Below are 26386 nucleotides of genomic sequence, written 5' to 3'. Positions count from 1 at the left end.
AAACCAGCAGTCGCCACTAATACAGCCGGCCCCCTTTTGAGGAATCATGGGCCATGAAGTCCTTTGGTGAACACACCCTCGTTTACAGTCATGGACGTGAGAACTACGCCTCCCAAGTTGCCGCAGGGAGGTAGTCGCCAAGGCCGCCCTCTGCTCCGCCCTCCTCACGCACAGCTTCCTGGGATATGTGGTCCCAGATCCTAGCCAGCTCTCCGACAAAAGAGGGCGGAGAAACCACAAACCCCAGAAGGCCTCGCGTCCCTTCTTCTCCCTCCCCTCCAGGAGTCGGACTGCTGTTTTTGTTGTTGGTGGAAGGTGAGGGAACAGCTGATCGGAGAGTGGGGTAAGAAACTTGGCCTAATTTGGGGGCGATCTGATGCGGGGGGGTCACCCCACTTTCCAGTCTGTGGAAGGGTAACCTAAGGGAACTGTAGAAGGGAGATGCCGGAAGTTTTGGGTTTTAATACTTTCCGTAGTGGAGAAGCCACCCCTACTGTTTTAAGAGTTCTGGGTCTCAGGGGGGCCCCCCGATCAGGAGGGTGCCCCCTAACTGTTTTCACCTTCTCCTCGGTCCTTCTCTATAAAGCTTGTTACGTTTCAGGTAGTTGGGAGAAGCTGAAATATTTACTCATTCTCTTCCAGGCAAGACTTGACCCTCGCAAACCTTCCCTTTCTCCTTACCCTCCCGCCCCAATCCAAAGGCCTTTACTGCGCTGAATCGCTGGGGGAAAAAAACCTCCCAAGTGGTAGAATGTTAAGGAACTCTAGAGCCCTGCAAAGTTGGGAGGAGGGACTCTCGCCTCCCTCTTGAACACTTGAATCTAGCTACACTCATACACTTTAAGTGCCCAGAGCTTTGTTTCGGGTCTGGCGAATGTTTCCAGCTGTTATGGATTTCTTTGTGGGGCATATTTGGTGTTCCCCAGGCTTAGATCTTTGCAGACAACTCATCCCTACTTAGACCATCAGAAGAATTGTATTTGGAGAAAACAAAGGCTAATTTTGACTGGGGGCTTTTCAGAGATCAAACCCCAAAGATACTTCTTGTCCTGAATCCAGTCCTTATTTTGGAGGGAGAGGTTGCTTGTTTTTTGAGAACTGGCGCACCTTTCCTTCTCTACTGAATTTCTGTTGTTTTTTAAAGTCCTGGGCCCAACTTCAGCCTGACATGGAGTTGTGATGTTTAGGGGTGTGCACATGAGTACCTATGGCTGATTGGATGCCATCTTCTGCAGCTGACATACAATGAAGATGAGTGGGCTGGAGAGCAGCGATGGCGAGGGCCATCTCACAGCCTTAGGCTGAGGAGTTCTGTTGATAATTGTTGTTCCTCACTCCATACGCATAGTTCCACCCAACTTGGAACACCTCTTCCTCTCAGTCTCATCTTACAGCATGCCTCCAGTTCCCCATCCAGGTACTTAGAATTGAGGCCAAAGGGGGCAGAAAGAAAATAGGAAAATACTGCAGCTGGGTTAACATAGTCAAACCAGTAGGTTTCTAGTTCTGTTCCCAGCAAGAGCTGAAGAAAAGAATGTTAGGTTCTGTTTGAATTATCTCTCCCTTCTCTCAGCATCACATATATATTTCCCCTTCTCAGGGCCCCTTACTTCCCACCTTCCAGGCTATCCCCTACCAGGGGTGGGGCTTTCCTGGCTCCAGGCTCCCACATTCCATCTCCCCACACCACCACGTTCCTGCCGAGTGTTTCACTCCACCCTTGAAGCAGCCGCCTCCAGAATTCTTAACTTCCTGGAGTAATGAAGTGGAGAGAAAAAACCTGTCTTTCCCTATATCCTCCCTTTCACTTTGTCTCTTGAATGAGAGCAGAAGCTTTTTTTTTTTTTTTTAAATTCATGAAGGTGGACAACTCTGAGAGGGGAGAGAACTGGGACCTCAGGGGCCTGAGGATTGGACTGTTGATCCCCCCGAGCCACTTTCCAGCTCTGAAGACTCAGTCTTTACTTTCTCAGAGATTAGTTGTTGTTTTCAGATGTCATGAGTCGTCCTGGGTACAGCTGGAGTGTGCAGGGAGACCCACTCAGAATGAGGGACCCCACACCTCAGTTGGATTTTGAATCCAAGAGCTGAAAGAATCAGGGGATGGGATGGGGAGGTGGAGATTGAAGGATTTGGAATGCTCAGGATGTTAAGAGGTAGAAAAGGAGGGACTCAGAAGGCAGAGCCCTGGATACTGAGACTTGATCAATGGGGCTGTGAAAAGGGAACAGAAATGAGAGAGAACTTAACTCTAGGAAGAATCTATGACTCAGGAAAGGAACAATGTGAGACAGGATAGGGACTGACTCAGAGGGCCAGACCTATGTTCTGGAAACCAAAATGATACCTCCTAAGGGTTGTCTAACCCTCAGGGGCTGGAAACGAGATATGCCTTCATCTCCAGGTGTAGTGACAGGAGCTGGGAGTGGGTGGAAATGGAGTTGGGGGGAAGAAGAGTTGGATTGGAGAGATTGTAGGATATTAACCCTTTATTTCAGAGGAGGGCCGATATCTTCAGGGAAGGATGGAAGAATCATCACTAAGCCGGGCACCTTCCCGAGGTGGAGTCAACTTTCTGAATGTAGCCCGGACCTACATCCCCAACACCAAGGTGGAATGTCACTATACCCTTCCCCCAGGCACCGTGCCCAGTGCCAGCGACTGGATTGGCATCTTCAAGGTATCTCTGAACCTTCTTTTGGCTCAGATTTATGGGCCATGAGTTGGTTGGAATAAGGGGAGTGACTTAATCCTTGGGTTCTCAACCTCATGTTGGTAGAAAAGAAGGGAAAAGATGTCACAGGTAACTGAGGGCTTCTATGTAAGCAGAGCTCATCTTCTCCCCATCTTACGTCTGCTCTCTTTCTCTTTTTTTTAAGATTTTAGTTATTTGACGGAGAGAGAAAGAGAGAGAGAGAACACAAGCAGAGGGAGTGGGAGAGGGAGAAGCAGGCTTCTTGCAGAACAGGGAGCCCAATGTGGGGCTCGATCCCAGGACCCCAGAGTCATGACCTGAGCCAAAGGCAGACACTTAATGACTGAACCACCCAGGTGCCCCTTAGCCTTCCTCTCTTCTGCCACAAAATGTCCCTCCACTTTGGCTGTCTCTCATCATCCCTGTCCGTATAACAGCACCCTGTCCCTGGTCAATCCCTCAGCCCTTTCTGCCATTCATAGTTTATAGTTCCATCACTTTACCCCTCTCCCACCATGGTCCTTCACAGGTGGAGGCTGCCTGTGTTCGGGATTACCACACCTTTGTGTGGTCTTCGGTGCCCGAAAGTGCGGCTGATGGCTCCCCTGTCCACGCCAGCGTCCAGTTCCAAGGTACGAGGGAATATGGAAGGTCCAGGATGGAGAAGCCAGGGGGATAGAGGTGTAGAGGACAGTGGGCTCAGAAACAAAAGTTAGGCACAGACAACAAAGAAGAAGAAGTGCAAATAAAGAAAATAAGAACTATATCCAGCAGGGCTCAGCAGACATAGAATTGTGGGATTATTATAGAATCAGGGACTTAGAGATGGAAGGAGCTATAGAGGACCACTAATCCTGCCTCCTATGAAAAAAAAGAGGAAGTCCTCTTAGGGAGCTAGGGGTAGGGAAGAGGGAAGGAAAGGTGGGATCAAAGATTAAGAAGGTGGTGTTAGATTCTGAAAGACCTGGTTTTGTATCTCAACTCTAATACTTATGAGCTGTTTGGCCCTGGACAAATTACTTAATCTCTCTGTCTACTATCTTAACAATAAAAGGGGGTGCCTGGCTTAATAGGTACAATATGAAGGTTTGAAGTGATACAGGTAAAGGGTTAGCGTAGTGCCTGGTACAGTGTGGGCACTCAGTAAATGGTAGCTAGCATCATGACGATGATGGTGATGGAAGGTAGGTTTGGGAAAGAGAGGAAGGACAGGACTAGGCAGAAGGGAGGGACAGGAGTATCCCAGGATATGGAAATACCCTGTGGGAAGTGGAGAGAGAACAGTATATGGAACAGGGAACAAGAGGCTAGAGCCAAGGGCAGTGGGTGATAAGTCACATCAAGGGGAAGGGAGACGTGTCAAACACTTGAGGGCCTGGGATCATATCCCGGGTCCATTCCTCTTCCCACAGCCAGCTACCTGCCCAAACCTGGAGCCCAGCTCTACCAGTTCCGATATGTGAACCGCCAGGGCCGGGTGTGTGGGCAGAGCCCCCCTTTCCAGTTCCGAGAGCCAAGGCCCATGGATGAGCTGGTGACCCTGGAGGAGACCGATGGTGGCTCTGACATCCTGCTGGTTGTCCCCAAGGCCACCGTGCTGCAGGTGAGAACAGTACAGCAGAGCTGCTCCTAGGCTGAGGAATGGGTGGGCAGCAGGGCAAGGGACCCCTTCTCACCTAACCCTCCCCTTGGCTCTGGCCTCAACCAAAGACCTTGCTGGGAGTTACACAATCTTGCCGTTAAGAAAGTCTCGGTCTAACATAGACACAAGCATGTAGGGCAGAAAAGCAAGCCACCCACAGGCCACTGTCACTCAAGATTTCATAAGTACTTTTTGAGCATTCCTCCCAAGTGCCACATCCTGTTCTAGGCCCTAGGGGAAGATATAAAGGGTGGAGGGAGGCCACTCCAGGGAAGGAATGTTCAGAGGAAGGGGAGGATGAGACCTATGTCCAGGACAGGTGAGGAATGAGAGCAGATAGTATGGCCCTAGATAATATTGGAGGCTCTCGAGCACTTGAAATGTGACCGGTCCAAATTGAGATGTACTATATGGGTAAAATACACAAAGGATTTTGGAGACATTGTATTTTAAAAAGTAAAAGATCTCAATAATTTTTTATATTGATTACATGTTGAAATGATATTTTGGGTAGACTGGGTTAGACAAAATATTATTATGGTGAATTTCACCTGTTTCTTGTTATTTTTTTGAAGTATCTACCAAAAAATTTAAAAACTATTTGTGTGGCTTGTATTCTTTGCCCATTGGACCAAATAGACCAAACAGAGAAGAATTAGAGAGTGAGGGCAAATGTTGGCAAAGACTTCCTAAAGGCAGAGAAGGGACAGGGACAGTTGGGGGAGGAAGTACATACACTCCCCAGACAAGAGGACAGATTTGAGAAGGCTCAGGAGGTGAGAATGAGTAACTTGTCTGTGATGGAAGTAAATTCTTGCCTTCTAGAACCCTCTGAACACACAGAATCAACACAAGAATAGGAAGAAGATGTTTGTATCTTAAGTCAGACATGTGTGCACTCCTACCCCATAATCAGTTTTGTTGTTTATTTATTCTAATTCCAGCGTAGTTACCATACAGTGTTATGTTAGTTTCAGGTGTACAATACAGTGATTCAGCATTCCTTCCATTACTCAGTGCTCATCATGATAATGGTGATAGTCCCCATCACCTCTTTCACCCACCCCCACCCACCTGCCCTCTAACCAGCAGTTTGTTCTCTGTAGTTAAGAGTCTCTTTCTTGGTTTGTTTCTTTCTCTCTCTCTCTCTTTTTCCCCCCATGCTCATTTGTTTTGTTTCATAAATTCCACATATGAGTGAAGTCATATGGTATTTGTCTTTCTCTGACTGACTTATTTCTTTTGGCATAATACTCTGTAACTCCATCCATGTCATTGCAAATGGCAAGACCTCAGTCTTGCTTATGGCCAAGTGAAAGTTGTGTGTGTGTGTGTGTGTGTGTGTGTGTGTATGTGTATACCATGTTTTCTTTATCCATTCAGTATTCAGTGGACACTTGGGCTGCTTCCATAGTTTGGCCCTTGTAAATAAGGCTGCTATAAACTTAGGGGTGCACTTTTCCCTTTGAATTAGTGTTTTCATACTTTTTGGGTAAATACTTAGGAGTGCGATTACTACATCATAGAGTAGTTCTATTTTTAACTTCTTTTTTTTTTTTTTAAGATTTTATTCATTTATTTGACAGACAGAGATCACAAGTAGGCAGCGAGGCAGGCAGAGAGAGAGGGGGAAGCAGGCTCCCAGGACCTTGGGAATCATGACCTGAGCCGAAGGCAGAGGCTTTAACCCACTGAGCCACCCACGCGCCCTATTGTTAACTTCTTGAGGAACCTCCATACCATTTTCCACAGTCGCTGCATCAGCCTTCACTCCCACCAACAGTGAGAGAGTTCCTTTTTGTCCACATCTTTGCCAACACTTCTTGTTTCTTGTGTTTTTTATTTTAGCCATTCTGACAGATGTGAGGTGCTATCTCGTTATGGTTTTGATTTGCATTTCCCTGATGTTGAGTGATGTTGAGTATGTGTCTTTTGGCCATCTGGATGTCTTCCATGTTCTGTTTTTACATTTGTTATTCTCATTACAATTACCTTTCAACAATATATACTAAGAGATCACTTTACAAATGAGGACAAAGACACAGAGAAGGTAAGTAGCCCATTCAAAGTGAAATAGCTAGTAGAAATCGTAAACCTATATCTGTCAGGTTCCAGAATAGATAAGGTAAAATTCAGGGAGCCATCCCTTTTGTCTGCATGGATTAAGAGAGACTTCTTCCAAGGTTTCCGGAGCTGGTGTGTCTGGTGGTGGGCAGGCTTCAGTAACACCCCAAGGCTCCCCTTAACTCCCCTCTTTATATCTGTACTGATATAACTTCCCAGCCCCGAATGCATCTGCATAGTGATTGACGGGAGCATCACAAACACAGCCCCCCTCTTCATCCTACCCCCTGTAGAACCAGTTGGACGAGAGCCAGCAAGAGAGGAATGACCTGATGCAGTTGAAGCTGCAGCTGGAGGGACAGGTGACAGAGCTGAGGAATCAAGTCCAGGATCTTGAGACTGCTCTGGCAACCGCCAGGCAGGAGCACGCTGAGCTGATGGAGCAGTACAAGGTGGGAGTTGGGCCAGGTGAGGGTGGGGCCTGGCTGCTCACCCAGGGTCCAAAATCTAACCCAGTGAAGATGGAAAAGGAGAGATACTAGTGGACTTTTAAGATGGTTCTGGCATCAAAAATTAGCTTTAGGGAATAACAAGTGGGATTAAGCTTGAAGTGACAGGAGACACATCGCAAACATAATGTGATAAGATTCTTTGCTCACAGTAGTAGTGAGGGAGGGTGGAGGTGGCCATGTTCACCAGCAAGGGAATGTTCCCTTGCAGTTTCTTTCTCAAGGAAGGTGACAGGGTAGAGGGGTGAGAACAGTCAAATTCTGGTATGCTCCTCCTAAGGCCTTGTTCTGTTCTTTGAGAGGTGAGTCTCAACTTCATCTTTCTGAGGTAACCTTAATTCCAGGGGCTTTCCCGGTCCCATGGGGAGCTCATAGAAGAGAGGGACATCCTGAGTCAGCAACAGGGAGACCATGTGGCGCGCATCCTGGAGCTGGAAGATGACATCCAGGCCATCAGTGAGAAAGTGCTGACAAAGGAGGTGGAGCTGGACAGGTGAGAGGACCTCCTCTGCCCCCGTTCCTTCCTTTCATTTCCTGTCACCCCCAAACTCCAGCCTCTCATTTCAGGCAGCAGGCGAAGCCGCTGTGTCATGTGGTTATCCCACTTACAGGGGAAATCTTTTCCTGCCGAGCTCTTCCATCTTTCCTGATCCTATTCTGTATTCCTCACCTTCAGAAGTCATCATAGTTACTATTTATGGTACAGCAAAGGCTAAGCAGGAGCCAGGAGCGGAGGACTTGGAAGAAGAGAATGGATAGAATAGTCAACATGAGATAAGAGAGGATGGATGTCAGATTTTACCACAGCAAAGATTAGAGGGGCGCCTGGCTGGCTCAGTCAGTGGAGTGGCTGACTGTTGATCTGAGGGATGTGAGTTTGAGCCCCTCATTGGGCACAGAGATTACTTAAAAATCTTTTTTAAAAAAGAAGAGGGAGCACCTGGGTGGCTCCGTTGCTTAAGCATCCAACTCATCAGTTTCCGCTTAGGTCATGATCTCAGAGTTGTGAGATCAAAGCCGGTATCAGACTCCACGCTGAGCCCAGAGTCTACTTGAGATTCTCCCTCTGCCCCTCCCCTCAACCCCTGTGCCCCTGCTCCAGTGAGCATGCACACACAAAAGCACTGTTTCTCTCAGTAAATAAATATATTTTTAAAAAAATAAATAAAGAAAAAACTATTATTTGAAAAATAATAGAAAATGAAAATAAATTCAAAAAAAGAAAAAGACTAAATTCCGTTCTCACTGTTAGGAAATGTTCAAACTAATGATCCAGGAACATTACAGAATCTCCTGAAAAAAGGCATGAGTCATAGAATTTTAGCACTGGGAGGAATATAGGGTATTTAAGAGGGTGGCTACTTCAAAAGGCAGCCTCTTTCAATATCAGACAACTGTCAATTTTTTATCTCTTGGATTGAACCAGACTTTCCCTTCTAGAACTCCTTCCTCTTACTTTCCTCCCTTGGTCCTGGTTTAGACCTCTGGAGCCGCACAGAATGAATTTCCTTCTTCTACCAGACAGCTATTATTTCCACCGGATAGCACAAATATTGAATACTGGCCATGCCTGTGCTTCAGATTTTCACCAGAAGAAACACCCTAGTTCGTTCTTTCATCAAATCACACAATTAAGCCTCTTTCATTCAGGATCGGCACATCTAATATCTATTTTTTAAACTCCTTAAAGGAAAGAAGCACATGAGCCAAGGCCCAGAGTAAAACATGAGTTACTCCCTGAGGCTTCTCCAGTGCAGAATACGTTAGTCTTGCCCTAGGGAGCTACTTAATGTCTAGGTTTTAAATCATGGACTAGAAAAGCTGGGATCAGACTTGAGCGTCTGGAAGAGATTAGGGACTGTCTAGACCAGGGGTCAGTCACCAATGGCCCATGTGCCAAATGTGGACTTGCCACCTGTTTTTGTACAACCTGTGAGGTAAGAATGGTTTTGACAATTGATTAATGGTTAAAAAAAAAAAAAGATATGAAAAGGAAGATAGGAAATTCATATTTCAGTGTTCATAAATAAAGTTTTATTGGAACAGCCATGCCATTCACGTACATGTGGTCTGGTGCTGCTTTTATACTACAGTGGCACAGTTGAGTAGTTGCCACAGAATCCTCCCAGCCTGCAGAGCCTGAAGTATTTACTGTCAGGCCCTTTACAGAAAAGTCTGCCAACTTCTGATCTAGGTCCAAAGTTTATAATCAATCACGGCTGTTCCTTGCCTAAAAAAAGACTGGGTTCTGGTCTCTTGATGGAACGAAAACAACTAGGAAGCCATCCACGGAACATTCCTTAAAATGATACATAAAGAGAAAAGCAAAACCTTTTTCTAGATTGTGCTCTAGAACCAGGAATCTTGGGTACTTGGGGCTTACAACATGATCACCTTGGCCTGGGGATTTGAACATCCTAAAGACAAGTGGAGGTCTGAGCCTAGAGGAGCACCAGTAGAAGAGCTCAAGACAGAAGTCTGAGTCCCTCATTGCTTCTCTGGTGACCAGTCGGTCATCTGACGTTCCATCTCCCCACTCACACAGGGTGAGGGACACAGTGAAAGCCCTGACTCGGGAACAAGAGAAGCTCCTTGGGCAACTGAAAGAAGCGCAGGCAGACAAGGAGCAAAGCGAGGTAAGGGCTCAGAGTCGGTTCGCCTTCTGAAGTGTCCCTGCAGTGTTTACTAATTAAGTCCTGTCTGAGTGCTAAGCACCAGAGTGGATAAAAATGTTAAGAGAACATTGTATGCACTCTCCTAGAAAGCATAAAATGTACACCCAAATAAGTTTAGTCAAAGTGAGATATGTTAAGCATCATCAGGGAAGAATGATAAAGTGTTGTGGTGGGGTGGCCCTGGGTGGTCCCATGTCAGGCTCCCTGCTGAGCAGGGAGTCTGCCCCTCACTCTGCTGATGTTCTCTCTTCCTCACTCTCTTTCTCTCAAATAAATAAATATAATCCTTAAAAAATAAAAACTAAAAAAGGGGGCATAGGGGTTCTTGGCTGGCTCAGTCAGCAGAACATATGACTCTTGATCTCAGGGTCCTGAGTCCAAGCCCTACTCTTGAGCATAGAGCTTACTTTAAAAAAAAAAAAAAAAAAAAAAGGCAAAAGTGGGGAATAAACTGGCCTAGTATTTTCCAGCCTTTTTGGCTTTCTGCCCCACCTCCCCAGTAAAGTTTTATGTCTTCTGTGAAACCTCACTAAATAGATAAAAGCAGTATTTTATTACTATAAATTTATTTTTATAAATTCAAATGTACAGTGTTGACTTAGAAGGTAACAAAGCAATAAGGTAATTCTGATAGATGCCAGATGTTGAAATCAGAGGTTATAGGTAACCACTCTGTCAGCCTCAGCAGCTAGAATATTTCTGTATTGTATTTGGGTTGTGCAGTACCAAGGACACTTTGAGTCTCACACACAAGGAGGTGCCAGGGACAGCCATTGTTTGACTGTCCACCTAGCCATCTCAGTGTGCTTTTCAGTTCAATAGAAACTTCATATTGAGGTTTGCACAAAAATTAATTAACCTAGAATCATATGGCAGTGGATTGAGACTTGTATTAACTTGTGAGTCTGTGTGTTGGGTTTTTTGGGTTTTTCTTTTTTAATAATTTAGAAGAAGCTCAGATCGCATATTTGCAGAACCTCTATATGGCTTCCTCCAAGCCCTAGGCTTCTGTGGAAGAATATGTGAAAAACATTTGCTCAGCAGTGAGGAGTAGGGAGAATTTGAGTAGACAGAGATGAGAGGGAGGCCATTCTGGAAACAGAGAAATATGCGGACAAAGGCTGAGCGCCCAGAACACTCAGGCAATTGAATGTGTGGGTGAAGAGTTTGAGGTAAGGCCTAGGTCAGATTGGAGAGGACTTGGAGTTTAGTCTTTATTCTGTAAGCAGTGAGCGACATCAGTGATTTTCAGGGGAGCATGACACGTACTTAAAAAACAGAACTTTAAAGAAGATTCATGTGATTTTCTTATAGGAGATGAACTACTTACGGGATTATTCAATAATCCAAGTAGGAAATGGCCAGGGCCGGAGCTGACATGGTTGCAGCGATAGCAGAAAAGAGAAAATGGCTGTGAACAAGATGGAGCATGAAGAGTCCGAAAGCTTTTTCGTGGGTCGTTAAGGAAAACAGAGCCAAGCAGGCATAGCACCAACAGATCCAGCCTGAGTGATCTGAGAAATAGTACCATGGGTGGAACTAAGAGCAGAAAGGAGTAAGAGTGGGAGGTAGAATGTGCTGAGTTTGAGGGCCTTATGGTACATCCAGACTGAGTTTTGATCTAAAAGGAAGAGCAGATGGGCACCTGGGTGCCTCAGTCAGGTGAGAGTCTACCTTCGGCTCAGGTTGTGGTCCCAGGGTCCTGGGATAGAGTCCCACATTGGGCTCCCTGCTCAGTGGGGAGTCTGCTTCTCCCTCTCCCCTGCTTTCTTTCTCTGAAATAAATAAATAAAAATCTTTTTAAAATAAATAACTAAAAGGAAGAGCAGAGAAGCAGAAATGCTGCATGGGATACCTAGATGCATGTAAGACCCTGCCCAGGCTGGGATACTGGTACCTCATGTTGGGAGCTGGAGACTGGATGTTCAGGACTGAGTGGCTTTGAGCTGAGACCCTCAGCCGGCTGAGAATGGCTGGGAAGGGCTCACAAGAGCTGAATACTTAGGTTTGTGTTAAACCTGGAAAGCAGAAACTTGACCTCTCTCATCACAGTGGTTCACCCGCCAGCCACCCCAAATACATAACACCCCTTTCCTTACCTATTTACCACTCCATCAGGCTGAGCTCCAAATGGCACAAGAAGAAAACCATCGCTTAAATTTGGAGCTACAGGAAGCAAAGGGCCGGCAGGAGGAACAGGGTGCTCAGGCCCAGCGACTGAAGGACAAGGTGGCCCAAATGAAAGATACCCTAGGCCAGGCCCAGCAGCGTGTGGTGAGTGAAGCCCTCAGGCAACAGGAAATAGAGGAAGTTCCAAGGGCTCACTATAGAAAAGTCTGGGGGAAAAGACAAGGCTGGAGATGGAGCAGGGCAAATCTTGAGCCCAGAGGCAGTGGTGGGTAGCAGGGAGCCTGGTAACCTCTGTGGCTCACGAGGGACTCATTGGGAACCCTAACTCCATGTTCTCTTGTCTGCTGAGGCCGAACTGGAGCCCCTGAGGGAGCAGCTTCGAGGAGCCCAGGAGCTCGCAGCCTCAAGCCAGCAGAAAGCCGCCCTTCTCGGGGAGGAGCTGGCCAGTGCAGCGGGAGCCAGGGACCGCACAATGGCCGAGCTCCACCGCAGTCGCCTGGAAGTGGCCGGAGTCAACGGCAGGCTGGCTGAGCTCAGCCTGCACCTGAAGGAGGAAAAAAGCCAGTGGAGCAAGGAGCGTGCGGGGCTGCTGCAGAGTGTGGAGGTAGAGGGATGGGGGCACCTGGCAAGTTCACAGCCACTGCACCCACCTCCATGGGGCCAGAGCCCCTCAGAGGACAGAGGGATGAGGATCTTCAAGAACTCAGGGATGGGGAGGGGCTCCAAAGGAGGTACAGTTAGTTCACTGTCCAGGGACGACCTGTCCCTAAGCAGGGTGCCCCTGTCCCTTGTAGAACCTTCCTTGGTTACCATCTTGATTCAGAAACATTTACTGCCCCAGGAACCGGGCCCCATCAGTAATGCCCGTTCCTGATTAGCAAGGCACCTTCTGGCATGTCCCTTCCTTCACTGAGAAGTATAGGGAATGGGAAAGCCAAGAAAGGGAGAAATTGCTCCCAAAATACTCATTTAAATAAAAGAAGGAACACAGTGAGCAATGGAGTTATTGCCAGTAGTGTCTGTTTTCCTTCACCTTTCCCCTCCCATGTTCCTTTTTGGCCACGTCACAGGCAGAGAAAGACAAGATCCTGAAGCTGAGTGCAGAGATACTGCGACTGGAAAAGGCAGTTCAAGAGGAGAAGACCCAGAACCAAGTGTTCAAGACTGAACTGGCCCGGGAAAAGGATTCTAGCCTGGTGAGGCATGCAGCCACCCATGAGTCCAGTCCTGTGGCCTCCTGAGGCCATGGTGCCCCTTCTTGCTGTCTTGGGTGTGGGCTCAGAGGTCCTGGCTGCTCACTCCATGTTGAGTGGTCTCTTCCTTGCACTTGTCCCATGGCTCGTTGGTTTGAAAGGTACAATGTCCCCTTCTGTTCTCAAGACACATATCCTGAGCCTCTCAGGGGTGACTTAGGAGAATTATAGAGTGCCCTGCCATGACCAGGGCCTCTGCATCCCAACCCTGAGGCACTCACCCAGGCCCACACTCCAGAGGCAAAGTCTGGGACTCAGGCGATTGCCTCCTGTGATCAAGACGGGAGTCATGGAAGAAGCGTGTTGGGACTTCCCTTGTGTGAGTTGGGGCAAAAGAAGGACAGAGGCACAAAGAGACATGGTTCTAGGTTGGTGGGTCCAGGTCACAGAGCCTGGCTTCCTGGAGGCACATTCTAGGCTCCCCACTCCCTCAGGTGCAGCTGTCAGAGAGCAAGCGGGAACTGACAGAGCTGCGGTCAGCCCTGCGTGTGCTCCAGAAGGAAAAGGAACAGTTGCAGGAGGAGAAGCAGGTGCGAACCCATGACTCAGGCTCCCTGGATGCCAGAATTGAGGACTTGAGGGCTGGGAACTTCTGTTATCTCTGAGAGAGCCCAGAGGCGAAAAATGGGACCATGCCTCCTCTCGTTGGCCGATTTGACAGGATAGGAGAGGACTGCCAACAGGGAGGGAGGGATGCAGGGGATAAAGAAGGGCTCCTGGGTGGGGGGGAGTGAGGCTCTACTTTGAGGTGCCCCCCACTGTAGGGAAGGCATCTCATCCTGAGGAACTCAGAGTTCCTCTTGGGTGCCCAGGGAGGTGGGATCCGCAGGGCAGCAGGGTGGGCACCCTCCCAGCCTCACCCACCTCTCCACCCCCAACGCCAGGAGCTGCTGGAGTACATGAGAAAGCTGGAGGCCCGCCTGGAGAAGGTGGCAGACGAGAAGTGGAGTGAGGGCGCTGCCACAGAGGATGAGGAGGCGGCCTCAGGGCTGAGTCTGTACACCCCCAGTCTTGTGACACCACTTCCCCTCACCCCATTTCCTTGCTGGGGAGAGCTGCGTGTGGCCCCTGTGGGAGCTGCTTCCACCTTTTGTGTCTTGCCCTTTTCCTTCCCAGACACTGGCCCCTGTCTAGTTTAACCTTATCCCTCATCCAGAGGAGACAGCCCAGCCAGCCTCTAACAGCTCATCCTTCTGTGCCCTCTCCTCACTGACAGGCTGCCCAGCGGCTCTGACAGACTCAGAGGATGAGTCCCCAGAAGACATGAGGCTCCCTCCTTATGGCCTGTGTGAGCGCAGAGACTCGGGCTCCTCTCCTGCTGGGCCACAGGAGGCTTCTCCCCTGGTTGTCATCAGTCAGCCGGCTCCCATTGCCCCCCACCTCTCAGGGCCAGCTGAGGACAGCAGCTCTGACTCGGTGAGCAGTGCAGAGAAACAGAGCCAGGGGCACTGGGGAGGGGGAAGGGGGAGGGTGGGTCATACCCAAGTGGCCTAGCCTCTGGAGCAGTAAGTCTTAGCTTCACAGGGCTCTCTTTTTACCCTGAGGGAGAGGAGGCAGGCCCAGCCTCTCTTCAAGGCCATCCAACGAATAACACCCCAAAACCCAATCCAACCCAATAGCCTTACTGCTCTCCACCCCTGCTCCCCACTTTGCTTCTTACCCGCCAGTCCCCATCAGAACTCCTGTCCTGCCTCACTCCTACTGCAGCCCACTGTCCACTTGTCTGGGCCTAGACTACTCTTCTCTCACCTGCTCCAATGGGCTGCTACCCTGTCTCGGGACCCTCACTACCCCAAAACCCAGTCCTATCTCTTTGGTGCCCAGGAGGCTGAAGATGAGAAGTCAGTCCTCATGGCAGCTGTTCAGAGTGGGGGTGAGGAGGCCAATCTGCTGCTTCCTGAGCTGGGCAATGCCTTCTATGACATGGCCAGGTGAGTGCAAGATGGGGAGACCAGGAGGGAGGTGGGAGGATGCCAGTGGAAAGGGCATCCGGGTGCATAGTCCCCATGCCCTTTACCCAAGCTCCCTCTTCTTGGCCCCAGCCAGGAAAAGGTATGGTTGACACAAAGTCACCCACCACTCAAAATCCCAGGTGCCTTCAGGTCATTCCTGCCCCCATCTTACCAAGGCACATGTGCACTCGGGCCCTGCCTTTAACTGGCTTCTGTGTTGTTCTAGCACCATCTTCCGTGGAGCCCAAATTGCCCTGCATCCCCTCTCTCCTGCCCCTTCCCCCTCCCCAGCCACCAGGTAGGTACCTAGGCTATGTCTGGGGAGGAAGGGAGGTGGCTGATGCCCCCAGGGATGGGGTGAGAGAGAAGACTGGAATCCATCTGGCCAGCTCTGAGATGTCCTTCTTCCCTGACTCCCCCGGGAAGCCCTCTGGGTGATGCAGCTGCTGGGGCGGGGGGGTTCAGGTATCAGATTGCCCCATGGGCCTTCCCTTTCCTTTCGCAGGTCAAGAGGGGAAGGCAGGGGGAAAGAGATTTTATCATCTAGCCCCCAGCTTTGCCTTGAGGCGAGATGGGCTCAGGGCAGGGAGGGGGTGATGCTGTCATCCTTCTCAGCTGGAGCAGGAAGATGAAGGACGATGTCAGACTCATTTTCAGCCTCATTAGGCAGCAGACGGAGATGGAGGGAGGAGAGCAGGGGGCTGGGGGATGGGCCGCGCACTACACAGCAACTGGCAGGGTCTAAAGAAGAGAGGACATGGAAAGCCAGGAAACCAAGCTCCAGGAGTGTGGCGAGAAAGATGCTGTGGGTGAGCGGGGGAGAGAGAGCCCCCAGGGAGCTGCCTGAGGAACCAGGGGACCTGGGAGCCCAGGGGCATGGATCCCTTTCCCCGAGGTCCATCAGGCAGGAGGACACTGGAGCGCACTGACCCTCTCCTTTCCCTCTGTCTCCTGCAGTGGCTTTGCAGTGGGTCCCTTGTCAGAGGCCAGCACTGGGGGCCCTGCCACCCCGCCGCCATGGAAGGAGTGCCCCATTTGTAAGGAGCGGTTCCCGGCCGAGAACGATAAGGATGCGCTGGAGGACCACATGGATGGACACTTCTTTTTCAGCACCCAGGACCCCTTTACCTTTGAGTGAGCTCACCCCTCACCCCAGGACATGCCCAGATACACTTACACACAGACACACACTCACGTACAGACATACACTTAGGTCTAATATCTTTCCTGATACGCGGGGCTCCATGATATTCTGTTCCCCAAGAACCGCTCTCTGAACCGTGTTCATCCTAAGCTCTTGCCTTCATCCTGTCCTGCCTGGGGCTCTTCTGTCCAGGCAGGGGCCCTCCTTGGAAGCAGTGGCTGACTTCACCCCCTGAAAGCTGTTTGGGAGGAACCAGGATGGAGGAGAGCATCCCCCGGGGGACTTGAATCACCCCCTCCTAGCCCTGGTTGCTCTGTCACTGACACGAGCCGCCACCACACTGCCACAGACACACACACACACACACACACAGGCACTCGCACTCTCTCTCACACACACACACACACACACACACACACTGCTGCCCCAAAGCCAATTCCTGGGGCACCCCACCCACTTTTAGTCGGGGTCTGTGCCGGTTTACCTGGGTTTTCTCAGGGTCCTGCATGGAGGCGGTGGCGGCATGGGCATCATGGCCTCTTCGGGTCTCTCTCAGTTCTAAGTTTCAGTGGTTCTTTCTGTTCCCCCCCCCCCATCCCAGCCCCATGGCCTGCACCCTGCCCCAGCCTTTCCCACACCATTAGGTATGAAGTTTGGAGGTTTCTTTTGTATTTTTGAGGTTTTCTGTACTCTAGCTCCTGCCCCTCTCTGCCATCCCTCCCCCAGTGTCCTCACATGGAAAGAAATAATGCATTTGTGCCTTCTGTGAGGGATGGGGGGAACAAAGGGTCCCAGGTGTCCCCATTTCTCACCCCTTCCTCCCTCTCCAGGCTCCCCCACAGCAATAAGAGCTTTCCTTCATTATCCCTCCCTCGATCTGTAGTTTGGACAAATATATTTATATGATATGTATACCAATTCTAATAAAATGTGTTCTTATCATGAGGTGTGACTAGAGCAATGAGGGCCCAGATGCCTGGCTCCTGGACCATACTGGGGGGGAAGGGGAAGGGAGGGAGGGGACTCCCTGCTGCCTTATGCGAGACAGTGCCTGACAGCATTTCCACATTGTGCCTCCTGATAGGCTGAGGAGGAGAGGGGTTTTTGTCTCAGGTTGGGGGGCTGGGGTCTGGCTTGGAAAAGACTGCAGTGGCCGGAGGGCGGGGCGGCAGGAGCAGACTGATGGGTTGACATGGGCCCTGACATGGAGTGGGGCGGGGTGGGACCCAGAGTTGTAGGCCCAGGTGCATGTCTCAGAAGGCAGAAGTTTCCCCTGCTCAGACCTTCACCCTCCATAGCAGCCATCCCTGTACCGTGGGCCAGAGGCAGGCATTACTCCCACCAGCAGTTCACCCCTCCTTGAGGAACCACTTAGTAAAACATACCCTAAACTGCGTACTTCTATAGCCTATTTGATATTCCTTCCATCCCTGCCTTCTTTTCTCCCTCTGCTGTTGTCCTCATGTGCACGTATGCACACTCGGACTCCACTGTCACAAAAACATACCCATCCACTCTAACCAGCTTCACAGGCTAGACATACACACAGCGTCATAAAGCATTTATTAAGGACCTGTGCGCTCACCAAGGCTCTCAGCAGCACCCAGCACTGGCCCTGCCTATAGCCCCCTTGTTCCCCATCCCAGAAGCTCCCTTAGGAGCCACCCTCCTTTTTCTTCAGTGCCTCTGAGCTGGCAACCTGCACTGATCTCTCTCTCTCCACCCACCTGAAATCCCCCCAATCCACCCTCCTCCCAGCCCCACCTGGATGACATCTTCCATCCTTCCTTCTTCCCTCCCGTCGCTGTCTCCTAGCAACCTCATCTCATTCCCTGAATCCCTTCCAAGGAAATTAGAGATAATGGATCTCTCCTCTCTCCATCTCAACTCCTCTTTATTGATCCTCCTTTAATGAAAGTTAATTATAACAATGATTTAATTAATAGAATCCCTCTCTTCCTTTATTGCTTCCCGTATTAAGACTATTAATAAATACGAGCTGGGCTGACAGAGGCATCCATCACCCGCCTGGGATTCCCCCCATCCCTCCTTTTTCCCTCCCCCTCACCCCCTTCCTCGCTTGGCCTATAAACTTGCCGGGGTAGTGGGGGTTAATCAGAGAGGAATTATGAGCCAACATCCCCAGCAGGAGGTGCATTTAATGAAATCACTTGTGATTTATGTCTGGGGATGGCTGGGGAGGGAAGAATCTGGAACCCAGACATCCTGGCTTCCAGAAGGGTGCCCCACCTAGTGCAAAAGGAGGGGAAGGGAGACAGAAACAGGGTCCCAGAGCCCCTGCCCCCATCCCGCAGCCCCTGCCATGCCACTCAGACTGCTGCCCCGCCCTGGAGCCATATGGGTAGCCACACTAGGCCATTGACACAGGCTGCCTGGCTCATAGTGCTTACACGAGATGCAGCATAGGTATTCTTTCCCACCTGCAGAACATCACAGGGGTCATTCTCACCATCCATTCTCCCCAACCCAGTTCTGCCTCACCTTCCCCAACCCACTGTACGGTCTGCTCCTCCACGAAGTCCCCCAGGTCCTCATCAGACCCCTTCACCTGGATATCTAGAGTTCCCAACTGCTCCTTTTTCTGTCCTTCGTGTGTCTTCCTGTGTGCTCTCTACACCTTCAGGCTGGGAAGTTTAGAGCCAGTTCTCATCCTCACTCATGATCTGCCTACCCCAGGATCTAGCACATAGTCCCTGACAGACACAGGGAGCTCAGGGAGGATAACTGACTGCCTGCACCGGGGCCAGGGGTGGGGGTGGGTAGCAAGACACCCGGGTTCCAATTTCAACTCTTTCTCCTACTTTCTGTGCCGTGTTTGGCAACTTGGCCTTTCTACTTGTTTCCCTTCTGGGATGGATGGTCTCTTCTGCCTTGCCTCCCAGCATCCATGCAGAAACTGTTGGATCTGAATGGGCTCTAGGCCCTAGTATAAAAGGAAAAATCCAGACCAAGTAGCAGATAGGAACTGGGGTGTCACTCGTTGGTGGGAGAGAACAGTGAGAGAGAACAGTCACTCCCTGCTTGTAGAACCTCAGTGGCCGCCCAACTAAAGTGCAGGTCCCTTAGTGATCTGTCAGTCAGGGTCTCCACCCTCCAACTCCAACCTGCCTTTCCATTCCCATCCTACCCTAAGGAACCCTGGACTCCAGTGTCACGGAACCACGCTACCATTTTTTGCAGGCCTCTGAGCACATGCTTTCCCCACAGCTCAAAGGACGCCTCCTCCATGAATCCCTACTTGACTTCTCTCAGTCCCTCCCTGAGATGCCACATACAACCCTTTGTAAAAACACACCACAGCAGGCTTACAAGTCTTTCTCCTCTCTCAACTCTTATGTCTCAGGTTCCTGAAGCCCAGTCCGGAGACTGGCACATAAGGGCCAGTCCTTCCAAAAATAAATTTTGTAATTATTTTACTAAAATATTTCATACATACAGAAGTATATATATGTCCACATAAAAGGAATGAGGAATAAAACAGGGAGCATCACTGCACTCACTAAACAGCTTTAAAAAACGTTAGCAGGGCACCTGGGTGGCTTAGTCATTAAGTGTCTGTCTTCAGCTCAGGTCATGATCCCAGAGTCCTGGGATTGAATCCCACATTGGGCTCCCTGCTCAGCAGGAAACCTGCTTCTCCATCTCCCACTCCCCCTGCTTGTGTTCTCTCTCTTGCTTGCTCTCCCTCACTCTCTCTATCAAATAAATAAATAAATCTTTTTAAAAAAAATAAAGGAAAGAAAAACATTAGCAATACTGTTGAAGTGCCCTGTGTAGCCTGAAAGAGTAAAATGTGATGTCATTTGGGATCGAGACATGTCATGCATGTTTGTGCTCAGAGAACTTTATGGAGTGCTCTTCACGGGTCAGGTGCTGGGAGTAGAGAAGAACAGTCAAAAACAGTCAAAAAACAGCTTCTAGCCAACATAAAGCAACAAAAACAGGAAAGCAAGATAAGCACTCCTGTAGAGACAGGCATGGTAGGCTCTGGGCCCACAGAGGAAGGATAATTAACCAAGACTTGGGGAGACAAAACTTACCATGGGTGACAGTGTAGAAGCTCAGTGTTAAAGAGACAGAAGGAACAGAATGTACGAAGACCTAACTGGTTCAGAAGGCTGAACACTCAGGTAGGGCTGCTGAGTGAAGGTTGTACACTGTGAAATGAGCCTGGGATGATGGACTGGGAGATCTCAAACGTTCACTCAACGTTCACTCAACTAATATTCATCGAGTGCCTGCTGTGTGGCAGGCGCTGTTCTAGGCACTGGGAAACAGCACAAGCAAAACACAAGAATGCCTGCCCTTATGAAGCTTACACTCTGTTGCCAGATCGTGGAAGTCCAGAGAAACCAGTTAGGAACCCCTTGTAGTATCCCAGGCAAAAATAGTAAGCACCAAACCAAAGCAGTGTCAAGAGGAAAAGAGGCAGAATTCTTGAAGATGCAGAATTAATGGGACTTGGTGAAAATTAGATATGGGAAGTGAACAGGAGTCAGGTTGATCCCGAGTTTCTCATTTCAATGACCAGATAACCAACAAGGCCATTCGCCAAATAAATTGTATAAATGGAGAAATACATGGAGGGAAAATATGACTGGCGCAATTTTGACTTGTTGAAATTCCAATGTGTTTGTAATCTTCCAAAAGAGAGATCCAACAGGCAGTTGGATAGATAGATATAAGTCTGGAGCTCAAGAGAGTTTAGAACTGAGAACAGAGACTTAAGATCCTTGAAAGTAAAAGTGATGAGGGTGGAGAAAGATCACCCAGGTGTCCCTGCATGTAAAGTGAGAGGGTAAGGGGGCCAAGGGCAGAACCCACATGACTATCCACAGGAAAGGGAAATTTGGAGAACTCGAAGTCTTGGAGAAGACTGGGAGGATCAGTCAGAGGTAGGTGTGGCTGGTGCTGGAGAGTGGTCAAGGGAACGACTCCTGGAAACCACTGGCTTGGCAAGAGGAGCTTGGGGAAAGTGTTGGGGCTGGAACTTACCGTGCTGCTGAACAGCACAGAACCTACAATAGATACACAATTCTGACCCACAAGAATTGGGAATATATATGAGTCAAGGTGTCAGAAAAATCAAGGGCGGGAACCGAGATGTCTGGATCCAACATCAAAGAATTCCTATTGCTTCTGACTAGCCAGGCATGAGGCACGCTCTAAGCTGGCATTGTCCACTCTGCTAGCCACCAGCCCCTGTGACTACTGAACACTTGAACTGTGGCTAATCCAAATTGAAATGTTGGAAGTATAAATTGCATAACAGATTTCAAGACTTAATACAAAATTAAAAAAGAATTTCAAAGAAGTTTATATTGATTAGGCTTATTTAAATGATAATTGGGTATCTTGGGTTAAATAAAATATGTTAATGTTAGTTTTATCTGGTTCTTTTTTTTTTTTAAGATTTTTTATTTATTTATTTGAGAGAGAGCGAGCATGAGAGTAGAGAGGTCAGCAGGAGAAGCAGACTCCCCGCCATGCAAGGAGTCCTATGTGGGACTCGATCCCGAGACTCCAGGATCATGATCTGAGCCGAAGGCAGTTGCTTAACCAACTGAGCCACCTAGGCACCCTACCTGGTTCTTTTTTTTTTTTTTTTAAGATTTTATTTAAAAAAAAAAATCTCTACACCTTGGGGTGCCTATGGCTCAGTGAGTTAGGGCCTGTGCCTTCGGCTCAGGTCATGATCCCAGCGTCCCGGGATCAAGCCCAACCCCCGCGTCATAGGGCTCTCTGCTCCATAGGGAGCCTGCTTCCTCCTCTCTCTCTGCCTGCTTCTGCCTACTTGTGATCTCTGTCAAATAAATAAATAAAAATCTTTTTTTTTAAATCTCTGCACCCAACGTAGGGCAAAACATACAGCCCCAATATAAAAAGTTTCATGATCTCCCAACTGAGCCAGCCAGGTGACCCTGGTTCTTTTTACTTTGTTTAATGTAGCTACGGGAAAACTTAAAGTCACAAATTTAAAACCATGTATTACATTTCTACTTCACAGTGCTAACTGAAGCCCTGTCCCAGAATGGGACCCCCGCAACCTGGACATCTCTAGACTTCCAGGATTCCTCCTAGCAGGAAGATACATGCCTGAAATTTCCAAGACTGCATACTAGACACACTTCTCTGCCCCATGCTACCGAGACCATAACCCAGGGCAAGAGATCCCAATGTTTAGTACCCCATGTCTAGGTGGCTGGTCCTGGTCCCTAATATTTTTTTCCTTCCCCAGGTCTATTGATAATCAGGTAAGAGTAGAAATGTGCTATTCTAAGTCACAAAAGTGAATTTTTTTTTCCAGGCTTAGAATCCAGAATCTCTCGGGGCGCCTGGGTGGCTCGGTGGGCTGGGCCGCTGCCTTCGGCTCAGGTCATGATCTCAGGGTCCTGGGATGGAGCCCCACATCGGGCTCTCTGCTCAGTAGGGAGCCTGCTTCCCTCTCTCTCTCTCTGCCTGCTATTCTGCCTACTTGTGATCTCTGTCAAATAAATAAATAAAATCTTTAAAAAGAAAAAAAAAAAAAAGAATCCAGAATCTCTCAACCCTAAATTTAGAAGCTATATCTTCCCTCTTCTGTCTCCCCTATTTCTCAACTCCCATGCTTTTCTAAAACTGGAAATCTCCCAGATTGGTAAAATCATGGTGGTGTGGCAATCAAATAGGTGTTAGAGGTCTCCAGATTTAATTTGTCATACTTCCTAACCATATGACTGGGAGCAAAACGCTCCATCTCTCTGAGCCCTTACTTGCAAAGTGTGGTTAACTCTCTCCTGAAAGGTTATTGGGATGATGATATGAGATCAAATGTGTAAAATGCCTTGTACAGAGCCAGGCACATGGTAGGTGCTTTATAATTTGGGGATTTCTGTTTTGTGTCTTACCCCTGCATGTTTGGAGAAATAGAGCAAACTCTGGTTTGCGTGTGGGGACTGATAGGACCTCAAAACCAAAAGGGCACTTAGAGATATATTTCCAGTTGCTCACTCAGTACAGAAATTCCCTGGACTACATCCCTCATTGGTAGTCATCCAAGCTCTGCTTACACATCTCCAGGGGCCATTCATTGGTTCACTCAATAAATAAGAACAAGGCACTGTGGGAGCCACAAAGAAGGGCAGACACAGATCTTGCTGTTAAGGAGCGTATATATTAGCAAAAAAGATATATAGAGGAATAACTGTAATATAAGGTAAATGTGGTATGTGCCAACTGAGGTGCCATGAGAGGGTCAACAACCTTACAAGTTAATTTGTGGGCAAATAAAGGACAGCTCTAATATTAAAACCCCTCCCTCCCAATTCAGAGCCCATTTATTTCATGGAAAATGGTACAAGATTCTTCCACACTAGGTCATGGGTCATCTTTAAGGAGGACATTTCTGTAATAACCTCAAAACACTAGGGTGGCCTGGGTGGCTCAGTTGGTTAAGCCGCTGCCTTGGGCTCAGGTCATGATCTCAGGTCCTGGGATTGAGCCCTGCCTCACCTCTCCTGAGGGGCCTGGGTGGGGGGGTGTCTCTCTTCAGTGGGGAGTCTGCTTCTCTCACTCACTCTCCCTATGTTTTTTCTTCCTCTCTTGAAAATAAATAAATAAAATATTTTTTAAAAAAATTCTAGGAGGGTGTGGCCATGGAAAAGTCTAGAATGGAGGAATGGGAACATAAGTGTGTGGAGAACTGGATTAGCTGCAAGCTTTAGAACCTCTTCAGTATCATAGAATTTCTGAGAGTCCCTAAATCCCCATCCCACCCTCTTAGGAATACCAAAAATTCCTGCCCACTGGAAAACCCAGCACTTCCCTACTCTCAGGACTTATCCAAATGTTTTCTGTCTGCTTTTTCTTTCCCTTTTTCCCCATTTTCAAAAAGATTTTATTTATTTGATAGAGAGGGGCGCCTGGGTGGCTCAGTGGGTTAAAGCCTCTGCCTTCAGCTCGGGTCATGATCTCAGGGTCCTGGGATCGAGCCCCGCATCGGGCTCTCTGCTCAGCGGGGAGCCTGCTTCCTCCTCTCTCTCTGCCTGCCTCTCTGCCTACTTGTGATGTGTCTGTCAAATAAATAAATAAAATCTATTTGACAGAGGGAGGGAACACAAGCAAGAAGAATGGGAAAGGGAAACGCAGGCTTCCAGTCGAGCAGGGAGCCCAATACGGGGCTCCATCCCAGGACCCCTGGATCATAATCTGAGCTGAAGGCAGCCGCCCAATGACTAACCCACCAGGGCGCCCCCTTTTTCCCATCCTTATGGCATTTTCTTCACCTTTCATCAGCATCTCTCTAATTTTGTGTCCATCCCTGCTTCAGTCTGTCCCTCCCATCATTTAGAATTGGAGTGCTTGTTATTCTTGAGGTCTCTCTGCCTTTATTTCTATCTTCCTCCCTTTGACTCTTTCATCATTCTCCATTGCTTGGTCGGTTTCCATTTTTCTGTCGCTGGCCTTGCTTTCTCCCCAGCTGCCGCAAAGCTATAAAGCCAGCGGGCCCTGCAGCAGGCAGCCGCCAATCATTAGGCTCCAGGAGTTGGGGGAGGGGGCTGCCGGTAGGTGGGGGCCCGGGAAAGCTGGGGCACTGTTGCTACAGCAGGGGAGGGGAAAGGCAGAAAAGAGCAGAGAGATGCCACTCCCAAGAAGGCGGCCACAGCTGCCTCCACAGCCTGTGTCTGGACCCCTTTTCTGCAGGGAGCACACACCTGGCCCTCTTCAGTTGTAAGGCAGGATACCTGGGTCCCTCCCATAGGCTCCCCAAACCATGATTTCTCATCCCAAACCACTGGCCACAGATCACCCCACGAGAGATTTGCCTCCTCCTTCATTCTTAAGCCCTCCCAACATAAAGGAGCTAAAAGACCCTGGGGGTCTGAGGATCTGGAACAAATGCTTACATGAACACTGGGACAATAAAGAATGGTCAAGACAAGGCAGAGTGAAGGATGCTGAGAAGAATGGCTATTGGGGAGGCCCAAGAGGAGGGACAGTCCTAGTAAGGCAAGAGTGAACCAGAAATTCGGGCACTCCAGTCTTCTTACCAACTCCTTGGCCATTCCTAAAGTGCCATCGCCAGCCAGAATCCCTGGACCCTGTCCAGATAGGGATTGAGCAGATCAGGGTGCTGCCTAGTGAGCAACTACTTAGCTCATCATTAGAGACCTACAGGGTCAGGGCGAAGGGCTGGGGTGGGGGGCGGTTAGGGGACTGCCTAGGAAGGAAAAGAAAGGAAGAGGAGGGATTAGCCAGAGATTTTAGAAGAGTGGAGGAGGAGGAACATTTCCATACTGTAGGGCAGAAGGAGACTGGCCCAGAAAGCAGTAATTCCTGGTGTGCCGGCGACCCCTGCTGGCTACACACGCCACCACCTGGGAGAAGAGAAGGTAAAGCCAGCCTGTGTGAGTCCTGGTGCTGGTTGACACTGCGTATGTAAGTGTCTCACTGTACAATAGTGATGGGGCGTGTTAGTGCTACCCATGATTACATGTGGGCACCCCTGCACAGAAGGCAGAAAAGTGACCAGCACAAAAGCCAAAACGTTCAGGCTCTGAACTCCTGGCTCCCCTGTGGGGATCTGGGTGTCTGGGAAGGAAGGGCGAGGTCTTTGAGCCCAGCATACACCCTCACTAGTGCCACAAGAATAGTCTAGATCCAGTCGGCAGGGTACCACTGGCATCAAAGCAAAAGTAACCAGTCTGGGGTCAGGGGGAAAAGTGGGGGCTTTGGAATCCATCTTCTCTGGATTAAAATCCTGATGGCTTGGTTACTCCCTGGATGACCTCAGACAAGTGACTTAAATTCTTTAAGCCCAATTTCCTCACCTACGAAGGCATAATAATACCTCTTTCACAGTACTATTGTGATTGTTTAGCCCAGTGCCTGGCATTTAATAGGTGCTAATTTCCTGCCTCCCTCTTCCTTTATCTACTCCCACCCCCAAGGTCCAGCAGGGATTTCAAAAGGCAAATAAACAGAGGATGATGTTGACAATGATGATGGTGGTGGTTTATATTTACATCACTCATGCAAATCATTTTAAACATATTTTTAATACATGGCTTTTTTCCTTTTTATTAGCCAAGCACATCATGATCGTGTTTTATTGGGACAGAAATATCCTGGTGTTATGGCAGGTATCTAGAAGGATGGCCTTATGAAGTGATAACAAGGCATGACAAATCTTTCTTTATTGTGATACATTTTCATTACTCAGGTTAATCAGGAATTGCCCATTAGAACAAGGGCTTAAGATAAGTACATGACAGTCATCTGTGGAGATCAAAATCTCCTGATTTTCCAATGGGTATCTAATT

General features: G+C 48.9%; 1 protein-coding gene across 3 annotated transcripts; it reads left to right on the top strand.

Annotated features, from left to right (window-relative positions):
* Positions 1–260: 260 nt before the first annotated feature.
* On the top strand, positions 261–17009 carry CALCOCO1 (calcium binding and coiled-coil domain 1). Of its 3 annotated transcripts, XR_014313853.1 has the most exons (17): positions 261–343; positions 2499–2680; positions 3225–3327; positions 4108–4298; positions 6695–6853; positions 7255–7403; positions 9456–9546; positions 11704–11859; positions 12065–12319; positions 12786–12911; positions 13403–13498; positions 13853–13961; positions 14185–14384; positions 14793–14899; positions 15147–15218; positions 15426–15729; positions 15878–17009. XR_014313853.1 is itself a non-coding variant. In XM_082738995.1 (16 exons), exons 2-16 carry the CDS (start codon positions 2525–2527, stop codon positions 16056–16058), a joined length of 2151 nt encoding a protein of 716 aa, XP_082595121.1. In that variant the 5' UTR covers positions 261–343; positions 2499–2524; the 3' UTR covers positions 16059–17009. The 3 variants fall into 3 exon arrangements, 2 of the variants coding, with proteins under 2 accessions (XP_082595121.1, XP_082595122.1); XM_082738995.1 differs by lacking the exon at positions 15426–15729; XM_082738996.1 differs by lacking the exons at positions 15147–15218; positions 15426–15729.
* Positions 17010–26386: the final 9377 nt, after the last annotated feature.

Source organism: Mustela nivalis, assembly GCF_964662115.1.
Source record: "Mustela nivalis genome assembly, chromosome: 7".
NCBI lineage: Eukaryota > Metazoa > Chordata > Mammalia > Carnivora > Mustelidae > Mustela > Mustela nivalis.
This window is presented reverse-complemented; position numbering and strand designations above follow the sequence as displayed.

Coding starts and splice junctions, on each gene's coding strand:
- CALCOCO1 (XM_082738995.1), top strand. CDS start 2,525: ATGGAAGAATCATCACTAAGCCGGGCACCTTCCCGAGGTGGAGTCAAC. Junction 12,912..13,402: donor GGGAAAAGGATTCTAGCCTG/GTGAGGCATGCA, acceptor CCACTCCCTCAG/GTGCAGCTGTCAGAGAGCAA. Junction 14,900..15,146: donor GCCTTCTATGACATGGCCAG/GTGAGTGCAAGA, acceptor GTGTTGTTCTAG/CACCATCTTCCGTGGAGCCC.